Source organism: Camponotus vicinus, unplaced genomic scaffold (genome assembly GCF_025532165.1).
Source record: "Camponotus vicinus isolate PSW18456_S1 unplaced genomic scaffold, iyCamVici1.0 SCAF_9, whole genome shotgun sequence".
In the NCBI taxonomy this organism is placed as follows: domain Eukaryota; kingdom Metazoa; phylum Arthropoda; class Insecta; order Hymenoptera; family Formicidae; genus Camponotus; species Camponotus vicinus.
The window spans coordinates 5,466,622-5,486,242 of NW_028141981.1; the positions used below are offsets into that span (position 1 = coordinate 5,466,622).

The 19,621-nt window shown below is 35.8% G+C and overlaps 1 protein-coding gene across 5 annotated transcripts in view; it reads left to right on the plus strand.

Annotated features, from left to right (window-relative positions):
- Positions 1-15,589, plus strand: part of Grh (grainy head) — a 103,966-nt gene extending 88,377 nt beyond the window's left edge. For 3 of the 5 annotated variants that reach the window (XM_083108662.1, XM_083108660.1, XM_083108661.1), the window contains 9 exons: positions 2,465-2,724; positions 5,155-5,323; positions 6,730-6,841; positions 7,142-7,236; positions 7,458-7,628; positions 7,826-8,011; positions 8,862-9,314; positions 10,891-10,955; positions 12,037-15,589. In XM_083108662.1, coding sequence (XP_082964788.1) covers positions 2,465-2,724; positions 5,155-5,323; positions 6,730-6,841; positions 7,142-7,236; positions 7,458-7,628; positions 7,826-8,011; positions 8,862-9,314; positions 10,891-10,955; positions 12,037-12,310 — 1,785 coding nt within the window. In that variant the 3' untranslated portion in view covers positions 12,311-15,589. The remainder of the gene's footprint in view (positions 1-2,464; positions 2,725-5,154; positions 5,324-6,729; positions 6,842-7,141; positions 7,237-7,457; positions 7,629-7,825; positions 8,012-8,861; positions 9,315-10,890; positions 10,956-12,036) is intronic. The other 2 variants (XM_083108663.1, XM_083108664.1) reach the window with 2 other exon arrangements.
- Positions 15,590-19,621: the final 4,032 nt, after the last annotated feature.

Consider the following 19,621-nt stretch of genomic DNA (forward strand, 5'->3'; position numbering starts at 1 on the left):
CATCCTTACGTTAGATATCTCGTTTGCTTCCGGAAACATTAATCGTGCAATAGTCGCGCGCGAGAGTAAGTCATTAGCATTGCAGTCGATATTACGAATTAGAAAGCACTCGTTCGTTCTGCTTGGCTTGTGCACGGGAGGCGCTGAAAATAAAACTCGAAGCCGCGGGACGCCGACGATGGCAGCAGATTAGGTATTGAATGCGAGAGCTACTGTGAAAACCGATCCGCTCGCATGATCGGTACGTTTATAGGCGCAATTAAAATGTTGATATTCTAAGTAGATATAACACATTATTCGAGAGAATTTTTTTCTCATCAACTCGCGCCCGTTTTATCTCGCGGCTAATGCGCTCTACGTCGACCATTTCCGCAATATTTTTAGAAGCGGTGCCGCTTTAAATTGCTCCGACATAACGTAATGCTCCAATTATGATCGCACAACGCGAGCGATACGCGTTCGCCTAATAAATTTGGCTCATTTGCGCGAACTATAAAGAAATCTCGTTTAACTAATCGTAAATTTCGTACATGCATTTCGAGAATAGCGTCACGTTGCAGCCTCCGATATCGCACGCAACGAGTATCATATTCTATCCACAATTTCTAATCGACACTTGTCATTCTTTAGAAGTCTTAAGTATGTTTAGACATTAAATATTTATTTCTTTCCCTGCTCTTATTCACGACACAGTTTTCGTATATTCAACGATATGCCGCGGTTCAGGTTTCTTGCAAAACAGATTCGATTACCGGCATTGGAGTGACATCTCAATTAGAACAGTCGTGTATCTTGACGATAAAATACGATAAATAAATAAACTACCGGCGAATTGCATGCATTACGCGCACAATTTGCTCGCGATACGATGAAATTGCAAAAATAATGTTCTATTAAATCTTGCTTTCTGATAATATATGCATATATTTTATATTATAATAAAAACATAATATCCATTATAAAAATAAATTCAAATTTACCATATAATTAAAAAACCAAGAATTAAAAAAAAAAACAGATATTTGAGATTTAATTGTGAACAGATTTATATAAAGTGAAATATTCAATTGTTGTACGTTTGATAAAATTTTCGTTTAAAAAAATCGCTTGCAAAGATTCTTCTTGAAATATGTGACTTTCATACTTATTGCATCTCGCACATTTAATGTCTGAAGCATTTGAAAAGTTTCAAAATGACAAATAGCTTCTTGCCGGCGTATGGCAAATCCAGCGGTTAGGTGGAGAGCTCTTAGCAAGAAAGAAGAAGTGCTTTTTTTTCGGGTTGACAGAGATTTGAAGTAACAAGCTGCGGTAACCGCGTTGCATTGAAAAATAACTGCAGGCGACGCGTAATCGCATGAAGACATATGAGGGAATAGGTCGTTTGGCAAGCTGCTTATTAACTGCCATGGTTGGAAGCGCGTGCGGGTCGTGCGGTTGATTTTACGAGACCACAAAGCTTCTATTCTTTCTTCTTTCTCGCTGCCTTCGGCAGCAGTATGCAGATCCGCAGTGAAATGCGTGAACGGAGATACTCGAAAGCACATCCCCATTAGTAGGTAAGTGGAAAGCTGTTTTTTTTCTGCTGTACCTTTTACATTAAGCTATTAAGATTTGTTTACAATGATGCGTGCATAATCGACGAAAAGGAGAAAGAGATCGCGCGAAAGCGGATGCGTTGAAATAGTCACGTAAAGTCGCGTGTTCGCGTGCGATTAATCATTTATCGGTCCAGCGATCCTCTTAATCACGCGATTTGAAATTTATCGAGGGATACTCGAGGAATGAAAAAAATCTAATGAAATGCATTGATATGTAAAATAAGACCGAATGCGTACAGATATTGAGTCGCGATATCGCTGATATACAAAATGGTAAATAATTACGTCGTTACTAGCTTTTTAAATACTAATTACACTGTAATCAGCAAACATTTAAATTAGTGAGGTTGAATATACGCTTTAACGCTTGTATATGCAAACTGTGTTTTATCTACCAGAACATGACCGGAAAAAGGTGCAACTACCATTATCTTCACAGACACTATATAGCGTCTTCTATTAGTTATTTAAAAATCAGTATTCGTATACACACACAATTATTATATTTCATATTTTTTCATGAAAATATTGCTAGAAAATTACCGCTTATTTAACGTAGTTATAAAAAGTTTTACTTTCTGTGGTACCACTTATTACGAGAAAGTTGATAATCATTGCTTATATATAAATGCTTATCTTATATTTTTGAGTACTTTATTTATTATAACAATTCTATAATTTGTGCTTATATAACTTTCAATTTAAATTTCTAATTTAATTTAGATAAAATTTAAACAAAACTAAAAAAAATTAATTTAGACAAAATTTAGATAAAACTAAAAAAAAATAGAAAAATTTACGATATTTATTTTTATAGGATGATATAAGGTTTTTTTTCATAATGGACTAAATTTATTTTCTAGTCCTCGTTCGACTATACGGAATTATGTCCCGGCGGGACGACAACCGGAGCGGCGGTGGTTCTCGAAAGTGGCGCCGTGATACACCATCAACCCCTGCAACTGCAACTACAGCAGAACCATGCACAGGCACAGGTGCAACGCAACAGTCTCGTGTCCGCAGGTGCGACAAATCCGAATCCGAACCCAAATCCGCCGAGGTCGCGGCCTTGGCATGACTTTGGTAGACAAAACGATGCCGACAAGATTCAGATACCGAAAATGTAAGTAAACTTTGCAAACAATTGTTAAAGAAATTGACGAAGATAATTTTTTGAAGCGCGTCTCTTTCTCTCTCAAGTATTATTTGAAGATAAAATTCTTTAAATGTAATATTTCTTGTAAAAAGTGATTTTAAAGTGTTAATTTTAATTATCGATATTTTAATGGATGCTTGGGGGGTTACAACCTTGCTACAACCCAAATTTAGGAGATTAAAAACAAAGATAATATCGAAAAAGATAAGTAAAAGAATTAATAAGTGAAAATAATAAATTATGATAAATATACATATAATAAGCATGGGAGGAAAGGCGGATGTTTAAGTTACTTTGATGAATAACTGAGCAAATAAATAGATATCGAGATTGATAAATATGTCTTATTAATTGTATCGAAAGAAAAGCGATAAAAGTTAATAATTCTAGGCCATCCAGAGCGAATCAATTGTGAGCTTTTGTAATAACGCGAATACTTTTAGTCGTGCATAAAATCACTCTCTCACAATAATAAAGAAAGTTATATTTAATCTTTGTAAATAAAAATATATTGGTTATTACAGTCTTAAGAACCAATATATCATACATGTGATTAGTAATTTAATTATTAATTTATAATCTTCCTAAACATTTAATTTGCATAATTACTAATATGATAAATATGGAATTTTAAAAATTTGTATACATATATGTATATAATTTTATAGCATTTAAGTTTAATGTGTTAGAAATTAAGATATTTTTTTTTATTCTGACGACTAATAGCACTACTGAAAATGCATTTATGTCAAAATATTAATTTTATTTCACGGGAAACTAATATCTCCATTAGTCTTTAACTAAAAAGAAGAACTTCCTGCCTCTTGGCCTTTCGCAGCGTATACCGTTCATTTCCTCTGCGGTTCATCACATCTGCCTGCCGACTGATTTAGTTTTTCTCTTTATTATACCCATCCTTCCTAACGATCTTCCTACTTCCCGTTTCGCTCCATCCGCCTTTCATAATAATTTGTTACTTCCATTGTTAGACCGACCGATCAGGGGCGCTGAAAATCGCTCTCTCGCTGAGCTCACCGAAACAACCAACGTGAAATGAACAATGATGTTAAAGTTATTAAGTCGGCTCTCTCCGACCGATTCTCGAAGAACGGACAAACGCCTCGGGGTCGCGCTGGGTCCGGGTTGAAAAATCGCACATCCGCCGACTACTCGCACCGTGAAATCGAAATGTCAAGAAGAGTGTACGGGAGAGAAGAAGGAGAGAGAAAACCGTCCTTTTTTGCAAACGAAAACAAAAAAGACGAACGTAGTCAAGAGATACTCGGTAGTCGCGTGTAACCGACGCATAGAGAATCGTAATAAGGTATATAGCGAGTAGTAGCAATGGTAGCTCGAGCAGCAGAGACGCATATAAGAGCGTTCACCCTCGCCAGTTATCGCCTTGCTACATCCGGTTCTCCAATACGACTGATGGAAAAAAATGAGAAAAGTACGAAGAGATTAAAAAGAATAGATGAAAAGACATAGTCGCGAATACGAAAGCGCCGATCGTCGCGCGCGGATAGAGATAATTAGATGCTTTCGTGACAACATGATAATACCGTCGGTAAAAGGTTCGTCGAGAGTTCTGACAGAGATCAGTAAACCAGGTTTGGCGATTAAAGATTTTCCTACATCATTCTGCTCCCGTTTTACTTTCGCATTTACCTTCCTTCGTCGCGCGCTCGTCGTTGTTTTGTCCTCGTCTTGCATCGTGTCTTTCCCCTGGTTTCTGTCTCGGGTTAAGAGCGTCCATTTTTCACAAGGTGTATCGGCCGTTTACCTGTCCGCCTCGCAATCGCGAGACGGAGATAAGTTCGATTAGAAGCGCGATATTCCATCGGCAAGGTTGATGGGACTGCCGATATGTTCTACAGTATCTTCCTTTTATCACGTCGCGTCGCGTGTTTGCGCCAGGTTGTCAACTTTCTCAGGCTACGAATAGTTTAAGCTTCTCATTATCGTTCGATTCTTATTAGATATCGTTAGAATATTCATATGTGTTGACTTTTTTCGCAATGACGAACGTAATTAATAAACGCTTCTTGCGGTTTTATTTAGCTCCGGTATATCGGTTGTTTTTCAAACAGAATATGTTTGTCTTAACCAGCGAAGTGTGCGAATGCATATCGGTAGAAAATTAATCGATAATTACGCGATAATTACTAACGCTGCGTAGTGTATTGATCAGCTAACTTAGCATTCCTTTGCGAGCTCGTAACTATCACGATTAAGTAAACGTAATCCAATCTTGACCGAGTGTAAAACTACCAACCGCATAATGATCCAGGAAAGATGACATCTTAAATATGCACGTTTTTGTGCACGCATACGTGCCGGAACCTTGTATCCACATTGTTTTTTTCATTCGGGGAATCTTATCTGTCTGCCCTTTAGTTTCTCGCCTTACGGATTTAAGTATCATCTGGAATCGCCGATCAGCACGTCGCAACGCCGCGAGGATGACAGAATAACATATATCAACAAGGGCCAATTTTATGGTATCACATTGGACTATGTGCCCGATCCTGACAAACCACTCCTCAAGGCAGGACAAACGGTCAAGGTAAGAACAGAAAGATAATTATACTGTTTGCATAACGGTATTGCATAAAGATGATATATAGATTGACATGCAGATAGACATGCAATTTGAAAGATTAACGTTTACGTCTCTCCAAGATCGTAGGAGAATCCAATAATATATTCAATAAAAATAATGATCCGAATTTTAATAAGTTTAAATTCATGATTAATAAATTTTTACATTAATCTCAATAATATTTCGGGAAAAAAGTATGATTTATTATACCAAGTGTGTTCTCCCTTTCTAAATTAATTTCCCGATTAAATAATAAGAGACTACGACAGCATTATCTAGTACATCTATGATGCAATTATCACATTATCGGATTGTCCAAGTGTTTCGTAGCATTGCAGACTATTTCCCTCGCGTGACTGGAGCGACAAAATTCGCAGAGATGATCGGCGTGCGCGCAGCGTGTCGAAACCAGAAGAACCCAGACGTGGTCGTTTGTTTTCGTGGCTCTAATTGGCAGCCGCGGCGCGCACCGTTAGCAATTTCCATTCTGATAAAGGTGGTGAATTCTTTTTCCGTTCGGTGCGAGAGACGAGTTACGACTTTCTCGTTAATTGCTAATCGAGCGTCGAGAACGAGGCGTATGGCAGATTCGAACGGTATATTCGCGTCTTTCGCGGTGTGAGCCTTAAGGGAGATCGCTGAGTAGATAGATATAGGTATAAATGTAACCGCGTAACGCGAGCCTCTTATTCACGGGTGTATTCAGTCCCTCTCTCTTTCCTTCCTTATTTCGCGCACCCATATTCCCTCCGGTACGTCGGTACGTGCAGTTCTTCGCCCATTCACCCGAATCACGAAAAATCCTTCCTCCGTCTTGGCGCTCGCTCGCCGCAAGCGGCGAAACGCTCACGCCCGCGTATGTCCGCTCGAGCGTGCGTCTGTCGCGGTTGATATGCGTCTCCGCGTATCGCTTGAGCAAAGGATATCGCCGATCCAGGTGAACGAGAAATTCGAAAGTTAACTTTATATTTGTAACCATTTTTTTAGGCTATTTTATACGCGCCAATTAATTATAAAATATAAGAAATCTCGCCGCATTAGGAGCTTTAATTTCCAATTTATCTAAGAATAATTCAAAATTGATATTGATAATTATAAAAATATATTATCGAAAAAATATAAGAGAGATTGTAAAGAAATATCGAATGCACGTATTTTATCTAATGATTTTTATATAAAATTTATATATAAATTTATATATACAAATTTATAATAAATTTATATATAAATTTTTATACATTTAATATCTTTTAGAAAGTTTCCTTTGCCATTGTTACAAATAAGCACCAAATAAATAATAAATAATAATTAATAATTCATTGTCAATTTCCATGTCATGTGATTAATAATTATTTATCTGCGTTGCACAGAGTGTGGTAATGTTGATGTTTCGGGAGGAGAAGAGTCCAGAGGACGAGATCAAAGCTTGGCAATTTTGGCACGGCAGACAGCACTCTGTTAAGCAACGAATTCTTGATGCTGGTAAGATAATATAAAAAGATATGAAAGCCGAACCTGACTAATAATGACTTTCTTTATGGATAGTGTACGACGATAATAACACATCGATATTCATGATCGATTAAATCTATAAGTCTTTTGTGTTTTTGTGCAAGCTTCCTAATCCGTAACGGACGAACGGTAAGATTTTATCGCGACCGTATACGCCCCGTTATTTTAATATTCTATTTGAAAGCATCTCACGAGAGCGTTAGAGAGTATTAGTTACCTCATATTCCCTAGCATGATCTGCGAGTTTCAGAATCACGTCCGTTGTTACAGACACAAAGAACAGCGTCGGTCTGGTGGGCTGCATAGAGGAAGTCGCGCACAATGCGATTGCCGTTTACTGGAACCCACTCGAATCGTCAGCGAAGGTAAGGAACGCCGGGAAATGTCGATTCACGTTACCTCTCTTTAAACAATGTACGTATACACTCCGGCCCTCCCCTGACATATCTCGATTATCGCCGCACAATCTTGCGCTCCGCGCAAATTGTATCGCATTCGATCGCGCGGCCTTTTTGTTAGCGGAAACATTAATAAAGCAATTCCCGCGTAAGCAGTCACCGCTGTTACCTGTCCGATTTCTGCGCAGATAAACGTGGCAGTACAGTGTCTCAGTACCGATTTCTCGAGTCAGAAAGGCGTGAAGGGTTTACCGCTGCATATCCAGGTCGACACGTACGAGGAATCGCCGCCTCACACGCACACGTACACGCCGCCATCCCATCGGGGCTACTGTCAAATTAAAGTCTTTTGCGATAAGGTAACTACTCGTGCATTTCTGTACGTTTATCTCTTCTTTATCCTTTCTCTCTCTCTCTCTCTCTCTCTCTCTCTCTCTCTCTCTTCGTTTCGCTCCTTCTCTTTTTTTCTCCCATTTGTGATGTAAATAACGCGCGATCGCTTCCTGATCGCAATAACGATCGTCGAAATTAAGTTGAGAGACGTTGCTTACCACAGGGGGCAGAGAGGAAGACCCGGGACGAGGAGAGACGCGCGGCCAAGAGGAAGATGACGGCGACAGGCAGAAAAAAGCTCGACGAGCTTTATCACTCTGTCACGGAGCGCAGCGAGTTTTACTCCATGGTCGACCTGCATAAACCGCCGGTGCTGTTTTCGCCGCCGGCCGAACATGCCATCGACAAGGTGATAATCCACTTTTTTTATACGTAATTCAAGCAAATAAGAATATCATCTAGATAATGGCCTTTATTTAAGTTTATTTTCCCGTAAGAATTAAAACGATGTTGAATTTAATCATTGCATGAAAGAGAATATTTCATTGTATATGAATATGTAAAAAAATAGAAATAAACGCCTTTTCTGATATATTACATTAACTTGGAGATAAAATGCATTTGCGAAACGCATATAAAGCGGTTGAAAGTAAAAAATTTTGTTTATTTTTGAGAAAAAAGTCCGTGTTTTATCTTAGCATGCATTAATTAATTAATCGGTGTAGAAGTTGACCCAAAAAAATCATGTGGCAACCACAATCCTCTGCTCTCACCTCCGCCAGAACCCTGCACTAACCGCAACTCTTGCATCGCAAAGTAACGACGTGGACTTTCTCGGAGACAACCTTTCGAATTTTGCGTTTTATAATTCAACTTCTTAGTTTTTACTTATTACTTTTTTTAATGTAGTTTATCAAAATAAATATTATATACTTTTTATCGCGTAATTATATATTATGTATCCTGTTGCAGAGTAAATAATGATGAAATGTATTTATTATTATTCTATTATCAATGCAAAGCTTTTGAAAAGTTTTTGAATTTATTTCCCTCTGCTCTTATAGTTTCTAGATTTGTCCGCCATTTCGTAATTTATATTTTTCAAACTATTTTATCTGTTAAAAGAACCAATGTTGCATTCCAAGACTGCTCCTCATTTCCCAACGCAAAATTCAAAAGGGTTCTCGTCGAGTAGAGAGAAGAAAAAAGCAAAAACCGCGTAGAAAATAAAAATAAACTTTATTCTTCTTCCACGACAGTTCTCGACGATGGAGTTGTCGGGCTTCTACGGTGGTGGCGGCGGCGGGGGCGGAGGTGACACCGACACCTCGTCCCTCAGTAACGGTGAAAGTGGAGGATTGAAGGCGGGGGGTAGCAGCCCCTATCCGGCGGCATGCGGCCGACCGAGTCTGCCGGCCCTCAAGTTCCACAACCACTTTCCACCCGACAATCTCAGTAGCCTGCACGACAAGAAGGACTCATTGCTGATGCAGGTACAGGAGCTGCAAGGATCGGTACTGCAAGGGGTGCAACAGACCGGTTTAACGGGCGCGATAGTATCCAACAATCGGCTCCACTTGCAGCAACAACCGCCGCATTTACGCCCGACCGATGCCGAGGAGCGCGTTATGCTATACGTGCGTCAAGAATCGCAGGAAGTCTTCACGCCGTTGCACGTTACGCCACCGACGGTCCAGGGATTGCTCAATGCTGTAAGAAATCAACCCTAAAGATATATTTTCCTTTTATACCGCCAACAAATACACGCATTGACATTTACAACACACGCAACATCCGCGTGCGTAGAACGATCTCACGGGTTCTTGGCACCTCTGCGAGGTGACGGCTCGCGCAATTTGTTTGCATATGCGTCGCTTTCGGAGATACAAAGATTTGAGAGAAATATATTTTTGAAGTTTCTCAGAAATTATACGCAGAGCCCAAATAATCTCGTTGCATTATCGTGAGCTTAATGTCCGCAGTGTGCAAAGGAAATTATTAATTCTTCCGAATGATGCTCATATAAATGTACTGTTTATTTTAAGACGAAGAGTAAATGTCGCAGATATATAAGCCGAACGCGTGTAATCGAAGAGAAATACGCGTTCAAATGTCGCGTTTACTAAACATTAATGTCATCCGGTAGTAAAGTAGATAATGTAACACATATTCTCTAAACTCGTTCGTATGTCTCGTAGAAATAGAGACAGGAAATGGAAATTCTCGCCATTTCCATACTATGACCGAGAGATACCGGCAACTATACGTACAGTAGCTACAACATTTTATGCAAAACATCGGGCGATGTCTCGAATATGCGCAAACACGGACGTTAATGGATTAATGCGTGATTACGTTCGCCGACCAGGCTTGCTCTAAAAAACAGATTAAACGACAATAATAATGCAACGTGTTATATCTCGCTATCGATACGTTTCTGTAGAGCCGGTAACGCTATCAAGCCTAATAAAATTATTACGCCGGATGATAACTAATAACTTCGATTTCAATCGGTATCACTTTAGTTTCGCTCATTCAATCGCGCTCGATGCACGCGGAAAATTACACCGTGAGAATATACGAATGCACATATATATTTATTTACGTACACACACACACACATATAGTCTCATGTCAGAGATTATCCATGCATGTGAAGGCATACTACGCCATTATTAATACCCGCGCGTTCGCTCTGATCCGCTCGCTAATTAATATTAATGCGCATGCATCACTGTCCACTGTGTCCAAGATCCTTATTAATATAATATCAAAAGTGCAAGACGTACGATCATATTATTTCTTTCTCTTTCTCTCTCTCTCTCTCTCTCTCTCTCTCTCTTTCTCTCTTTTTTCTCTCCTTCTTCGCGGATGTGCGAAACTGTAGGCGGCTCTGAAGGATTTGTCAAACGTTGATATAAGAACGCGTTACATCTGAATCGGAAGAGAAAAATGGAAAAAACATCTCTTTCTTTATCGTATCTTTATCTTTTTCCTTTTTTCTGACGCGTTTTCTACACGGTTCACGAAATAGATGACGTATTTCTATCTCGATTGCGCCCCAATCGACTCAATTTTTTATACATGTTCTATTTCTACTATATCATCACGTTTCGATTCGTCTTGTCTATCGATCTAGCTCTGTCTTCATATCTCTCTCGCTATCGCGGAGATATTGCGTCTACCCACGCGTGTCTCGTAAGTACTTTCTCAAACACGCGGGCGCGAAACAAATGGTCCGCAAACCACTGTCAAAATTCTAATGTTCTACTTTTTTCTATTTTGCAGATTGAGTCAAAGTACAAAATTGCATCCTCGAGTATTAATAACCTCTATCGCAAAAACACAAAGGGGTAAGTTTAGTAGAGTGTCATCTTTACTTGCATGCACGCCTACGCGATGCATGCCATAACGGTGACATTGCCTGACTCTCTCCGCCTCTGGTTTGGTAGTCTCTCTCTTTCTTTCTCAATCTCTCGCTCTCCCTTTCGCCTATGATCGTGCCTCTTTCAAACGTCGGATACGCGTTCCTCTGCGTTGTACATTTGTATACACAATTCTCGTAAAGTGTATACTCTCTTTGTCGATCATCGTAACATGCACGCAAATGTCGCTACACGCTGAGTGTATCTTACCGCTACGCACAATCCTGATTAATCCACTAATTTATTCTTCACGCTTCTTGTCTTTTGCCTTACATTACAAGCGCACTCATGCACGTTCGATTGCCTCGTCTAATATCGTCGTGCGTCTCGTTCGGCTGACTCTTTTTTCATTTTGTCCATATATTTTCCAACATACGTTAGTTGCACACGATGGCGTTGTTTATCTCGAGAACGATTACTCTTCATTATTCGATATATCACTCACGTGATTTATAAAAACAAATCCTCTCTTACTCTCTTTCTCTCTCTTTTTCCTCTCAAACTCTCAATACGCAGTGCGCTGCGAATTTTGCAATTCGTTTTTTTTTCCTTTTAAAATCCACCGCACATCCATCGTCTTGTTTCGCCACTATAATATTGTGATGATTTCATGATAATATATTCCGCAGTATTATTATTTTTCAAACATTTTCCTCTTTTTTATTAATTTTTTAATGCCATGAAATTATATTAGAAAGAAATATATATAAATATTTCTAAAATATTCAATATTATGAAAAAAATATAATATATCCATCACAACATACAATTCTTGGAAGTTGTTGCACATTAAAGTTTCATAATGATAATGTGATATGTCGTTTATCGTACATAACAGAAATTATATAGTAACTCGTTTACTAAGTATCATAATATTATAGCGGCCAAAGTTACCGCGTTGCATGCCAACTCGAACGATTATTACGTTCCTCGAGAAATGATAGCTTCCGTTTGCGGATCGTGCCACATCGAGGAGACTTAACGAGAGCATCACCCTACCCTGTTACAGAATTACAGCGAAAATTGACGACGATATGATCCGATATTACGTCGATGAGGACCTGTTCCTGCTGGAAGTCAGCCACTCGCGGATCAATCCGGATCCTGGCAGCGAACGTAACCCGAACTCGCCGGGTGATCCCGGTGATCCGGGCGATTCTCCCGCTACGGCCGGATACGATGTCACCCTCATCGAGCTATCTCATCCTCCACCATTGCCGCACTCACCCCTTGCCAATTCCACGCATGCACATGCCCACGTTCATGACAACAGCAACACGTGAACCGAATTAGGCGAGACAGAAGTTCACTTTTGATCGTGTAAATATACCATGTAAGTTGGCGAGGACTGATCATCTGGAGGGAAAGGAGAGAGATCTCGTATCTAGCGATAATTGTTAAATGGACAGCGAAATTTTTTGCATCGGACTTGAAGATTCTTGTACAAGTGATCAGCTTATTGAGAAGATTCATCTAATTAATTTTCAGTGAAGAATCATGAAGGATCATTAAATTATCACTCAGGAAGAATCATGAAGAATCATTAAATTATCATTATTGTATTTTCAACATTGAAGAAAAATTCACACACAACATTTCGTTATTTCAATAAATCATGTAATCTTACTATAATGTTATATAGAGAGTCAAAATGTTTTGTAAAAAAAAATATGACATATATTTTCTAGATGTTTTGGCGATTGTTTCGTTAATAATTATCATTTGTATAACACTTTTAAATGATCTTTTGACATAGCTGTATGGGCTTCGACTCGACTGAAGCAAATAGAATGTGCAAGAATGTACGCATACGTCGCTAATCGTACGAAAAGCGACACGTTATTTTATATTACTTGTTTTCGTCTCGTGAACAATTTATATGATCAATTGTTAGATTATATATATAGGGTACTGAAGCGTTGCGCTGCAAACGCGAGCGCCATGTAAATCAATCAAAATTGATTTAAGTATCCCGGTATATGTTATATATACGTATGACGTATATTGTAGATTTATATGAGATTTATTAATTCGTACATTACTTGACGTATCGATCCTTAATTCGGATAGTTGACACATAGGCTTTTAATATGTCCGCAAATTTTAAAAAAGCGTCACATTAATAATATAATCGATATTAATCCCGCGAATTATCACATTGAAAGTCGATAAGATATAGATACTTTATGTACATCATAACGCGCGTGCCACCATTTCATGTTAAACGAATGACCCTCGATATGTATGTGTTAATCAATGATAGAGGCGATCTGTGTTCTTTCTGATGCGACTCTGCGCATTTCTATTCGATCTTCGTCCATAAAGATTTCAACGCACGATGTCGATTTCGCGCAATAAATCATACAACAATCGAGAAATATTAAAAAAGATAAAAAAATACGAATTTCATCAACAGCTCGTAAAAAGCTAATCGATACTTTCTTCTTATTTGCCTCGTCTCGTTAACAAGATTTTTATAGCTTCTCATTTATGAGCATATTATCGCACGCGACATATTTATGCATGAAGACGTAGCGCGATTTCGTAACGTTGCTATTAACCGCGATCATTGCATGCGAAACAATCTCGAAGCAAAAATCTATATCGTTTATAAAAAAAAAAATTATAAAAAAGAATCGCTGAAATCAAAGATCGCCTCTTCTTGTGCCACACTTTTTGCCACGTCACGCTCGAAATAACCTCGAGAAGCCACGACTTTTTCTAAGTCTTAAGACTAATAAGAGTAATATAATATCACATTGTATCTGTATTCGTAGTATAATCCTCCTATAACATAGCAGCAGCTCGGATCAGACGTTAAATAATAAAATAATGAATTGATATCTCGGAGTTAAAGCGATCAATATTCTCTCCTAAGAAGAAAGAAAGAGAACCTCATACGCATTTTAAAAATGTTTATACTTCTATCTTTAAAGCACAGAACAAATAAACTGCTAAACGAGAAAATACTTTTTTGACTTTAAAATAAAAGAAAACAAGTGAAATCTTCAAAAATTATATTCGGTCCTGCTTCCGAGATGTTGATTCAAGATCTGTGCGAGATAGAAACTCGCATTGATTACATCGAAAACGATTCACTCGAGAACAATTAAGATAAAGATTTTGTTTATTGGATATATGCGTTTTCAGGACATAGAATTACCACGCTTTATAATCTCATAATGAGTTCAATATTTCAGTCTCACTCGAATGTAATGAAATCATGATATCGTCGGTACGCATTAAACGCGCGACCGACGATAGCATTACCAATAACTTGTGGTTATGTAGTTTGTAAGATAAAGTTTGAAGTAAAATATATTTAAAATGTGCCACCCCCGGTGAAAGCAAGCCACTTGCCAGCTTATATCACGCGCAATCACGATTAGGCGCGCGTATGCACACATATAACGCGGAAACATGCGTACTCATACTCATACGTTTTTTCATACACATATACACATACACATAATTGTTGTCAATTATATTAAAGATTTAGATTAGAGTAGTATAATCACGATCATGTTTTATATTAATCATATACATACGTCGATACACACACCGATATCAAAGCAAGGATCAAAATACGCTTGTAAAATGCTTATTATTACGTATTGAATACTATATTTTGTTACATTTATTGCAGATAGCATATAGATTGATATTATTAATATTATGGATTCTATTCGATTACGCGTAAAACATATATTATAGTTATATTATATTATTATTAATATTATTATATTTTTTTTATACACACGAAAGTGCGTGTCTGTACGGAGTGAGAATGTAGAAAGAAGAATGGAAAATGAGAGAAAAAGAGAGAAAGAGAGAAATGGTGCGAAAGAAATAGTGCGTATGAATGAATAACTCGGAATGTCTGTGTATGAAATGTCAGAGAAAGAGAGAGAAACTAGCATCTATAAAATCAGTTTATGTTACACATATCTATGAAACCAAGATTGTTGGTTAGCTTTAGTCCATGACATTTTTTGACATAATCGCACCGTCCCCTTTCTATCAACATTTTCTCCTTCCATGTCCTCTCAACAGCTACTGTTGCATGTCGAAACGAGACGGAACGTATGATTCGTTATGTAGAGACAACAGCTGTGTCATTACGCCATTTTATTATAATAGTATCATTCCATTATATTATTATTCTTACAATTATTAATATTATTTACATTATGAGAACAGAGAAAGAGAGAAAGAGAGAATCGGATGAGTCGAAGTTCTCGAACCGTCCCAGCATTGTACTTAAACAGCAACGTAAATGACAACGTAAATGGAATGAGCTCGCGAATTTTAGATTTTATAATGTTAGAAATAGAGGAATGCATAGATAAAAAGCTGTTGTTAATCGATAAACCAGGCCGAGAGTGTCGGATGAATTTGGAAGTGTGAGAGCTACACAAAAGGATAAGATGCGAGAATGCCGAGAGTACAATCGTTTTTCTTCCGCTGCGTTGTCTTGCCATCGTGAGATTGTGCCAGAGGTGATATTATATTATTACGATGTTTATTGCAACAATAAATATTATATTAGTACGTTTTATAAATCGCACGCATTTATTACTGCTAGAGGTAAGTTTTATAATCTTTATTGTTGTCGTATCATCATATTGCTTGGCGGAACATGTGTGAATAAATTATATTAAAATATATGAAGATTGAATGATAGAATTTATAGAATCGACATATATATAAATATATTCATATATAATAAATATAAAATATTTTTAAAAAAATTATTATCTGTATTAAAAGAAAATTAAATACAAGATAATTAGAAGAATACTATAATATGAAAACAGGAAATGTAAGGTTCTAATATTCCGAAGGAAAGAAGGAAAAGAATGATTATAAAAATAAAGATTTATCTTTTCATTTCTACAAATGAAGGATCGACATTCTTTGTTCGTTTATTTCAGAAGATTAATATTCATATATGTATCTTTTGCATTACGATATCAATCTTCTCCGTATTGACTTATGATTTGACGATGTATGATTGTTCGTTTATCAGCAATTTGCATTAGCATATACCGTGAACATGTTTCCTTCCATTTACGGAACTGCGTGAAATATTTACGAGATTAAAAATTTCCGATTATATTAGCATAATATATCTGATATTTATTCAAGTTTAAAAACGTCTTAAGCAATGCTATTAACTTTTTTTTGCAAGAATTATATATTAAAATTGACTACATATTAAAATATGATTGAAAAAAATGTACAACAAAACAGAAAATGATATTCTAACGATACTCGTGATTATTTTATTGTTTTTCTCATCATTTCTATTACAAAAGTCGCGGACTCTTACTTTGTTGCATTTCGCACAACTAAGGACATCGCGAAGCAGTGATCAAAGGAAACCTGTTGGCAAGGAATTCAAAAGAAGAAAAGAGAATTCCGTGCGTGGAAACCCATAAAAAGAGATAAAGAAGATTCCATGTCTTAGAGGAAGAATAAAAGAAGCGTATCACAAAATCAACGATATGCAGCGAAGGATGTCTAACCGCTTTCGAAAAGATCCGTGCGTATTTCGCAGCTGACTTTAACGAGTACTTTAACAAGCCATCTCCCAGCCAACATTTCGATAGAATCGCTTATCCGAAAAAGCCTGACATGACACATCCAATGCGATTAGCATCCAAGGAGCGTGTGTTATATATCGCATCAGATCAATTAACGGAATGCGATATGCTCAATGATATATGATATGTATTTGATTTCGCGATCAGAGGGAGATTATTATATTTAATCCCTATCGATCATAAAACTGATATGTAATAATAACGATTATCGATGAAAAAAGAAATGGATTAGTGAAATATAATATCAATTAATGAATATATAGATTCGTTAAACATTAGATGACTTTTTTAAATAATGAATGAAATTTTTTTAATAGTTTTTTTTAATTAGTTTGAATTTAATGAGTTACATTTTCGCTAAAATACGAATTTCATAAAGAATTTAATTCTAGTGTTTAGTATATTTTACAGAAAAAATTTCTCACATATTTGTATTTGAAGTCTGTAAAAATAGATGTATATTATTGACAAGTATATTTAAAAAATTCATAATTTTATCAAATAAAAAGATTTTAGAAATTTCTTTTTTTCGATTTATCTATTTTTATAAAAAGAATCTGTTTCATTTCCCAAAGTTTTAAAGTATTCATTATAATAAAATTTAAGACAATACATATATTAAGATAACACATACATTAAGATAACACATATATTAAGATAACACAATATTTTTTTTTATTTGTTTATTCGAAATAGCGAAACAAAATATTTTGTATCTCGTTCTAAGTTTATATTTGTTCTTGAGATAAAGCTTAATATTGAAATCTGTGTCAAATAATCTCTCCTTTGTTTGTTTTATATATTTAATAGACATTATATTAGTAAGAAGCATAAGTTTTCAGATATCAGTACGAGAATCAATCGTCAATGAGTGAGCGTAGAAATAAGATCCTAAATAAATTTCTAAATTTTTCTATAAAAGACGAGAAACAGATTAATACTAAAAATAAAAAGCGTGTTAGAATCTTTCAATTGTGGTTCTTTAATATTAAAAGACATCTCTCTCTCTCCCCCTTTCTTTTTATCTTCTTGTTTATATTTAATTTTTCTCCATTTAATTTCTATTTAATTTTTCTTTATTTTTGTTCACATAATTGCTAATTATTAGATAATCCTTTATCTTTTATAGTAAGTATTTCTTCACGTTTCTCTAAGATATGAAAGCGTGATCGATTTGCAAATAAAAACTAGAGAGGAGAAGAATTAATTGGTACCTTAATTATGGGATGCAACTTGCGTATTTCCCAATAAAAGAAGGGATAGGTATACGGAGAATATAAGTGGTTACAGTATGACTTAGTCAGGCGGCTATCATCATTAGTTGTAAGTCAGCTAGTATAGTGGCAATCGTAAAAATTCACGATGTTGTAAAAAGACACTGGTCCTGACAAATTATAGTTTTGTAAACATAATTTATGTTTCCTTTATTTTGTTCGCGCGAGAGAAATACATATCGATCAGCTATGCGAAGTTATAGAATTTGTAAATGCTCTATAAATAATATTTAGCAAAAAAAAATGTTAAACAATTTTAAACTGTATTTCTTCTTAAGATCGCTTCTTTTGTAAGAAGACTATTGCATGCAGAATAAAAATTAAATTTTTTTATTTCCCAAGAAATTATTTTCTTGGAAAGATTTCATGTCGAAATATTATATTACTTCTCAAGAAATTTATTTCTCAGAAAAAAATAAATAAAAAATCCACATCTTATATTTTTAAATCTCTGACACACATATGTCGATATGTTAAAAACTGTTTTTAATAGACTCTGCTTTATTATATTCAACGAGTAATGTCGATAAAAAAACGCGCATATAAAAAGTAGAGAGATAAATCATATAAATATACATTTTACAAAAAAATTCTTGAAGCCGCACACAACAACATTAGATTTAGCCGTAGGCTAAATTTTAAGATTGTATCAGATTTTTTTTTGTATGATGTCAGGTATGTATTATATTCTAATTTTACATTCTAGTTTTCGCTACGTATTACATTTTAGCTTTTCTGACATAACACCACAAACAAATAAAATTTATATATAATTTATATATAATTTTTATATATATATATATATATATATATATATATATATATATATATTTATTTTACACACACACACACATATTAACATTTAATAAAAATCAATTATAATTTTTATTAATAAACTTGATAACTCGTATATTTGTAGTCAATTATGCGTATAAATTTTATAGTATTATGAAAGCGAACGCGTTTACTGTGTATTCCGTTATATCATACTAAAAGAGAAGTAATAACAGTATATGTAGAAAGTAATAAAATTTCTGCTAATATTATGCCATCTATTATGACCGCTTTCATGTAAACACATAATATTTACACATTCAAAGAAAAGAGTAATTCTATAATTTGAAATCCTATATTCTATAAATTCGAAAAAATATTTGTAAATAGGTAAATTAATTAATTTTCCTGAAATTATGCTATATGCACAATTTCATGTCTTTTTTTTATTTTTTTTCATTTATCGGCATATAATGTGCAAATTTTTTTATATGCTCTTTCTTTCGAATAATGTCATTAGAATTGCAACAAACGACCTTAATATTTCTGGTTAATTATGAGCAGCCCCGAGTCAACCGGTTTGCACATTTCGAAGGATTCGGCAAAGCATAGCAATTTTATTGTGGCGCCAAGATGAAATCTTGAACCAAATTTTATATATGCGCGTTAAGTATCGTACATATGGCTGAATATTCTTGTAATAATGAGGTCAGTGACTCGAACAAGAACATTGAACTTTAGTCGTATGCTTCTTGTCAGTCTCTCAAAGAGAAATATTCCATCTGTGTGTTCTGAGAATCTACATTCATAACAGGTGAAGAAATGTTACAAAATTTAATTTCATATTTCAAATCTGTGACAGATACAAATACGAGGATACAATATGCATGTCCAACCACCCACGATCTGTCCATTACTGAGCTTAGATAATGCGTGTATT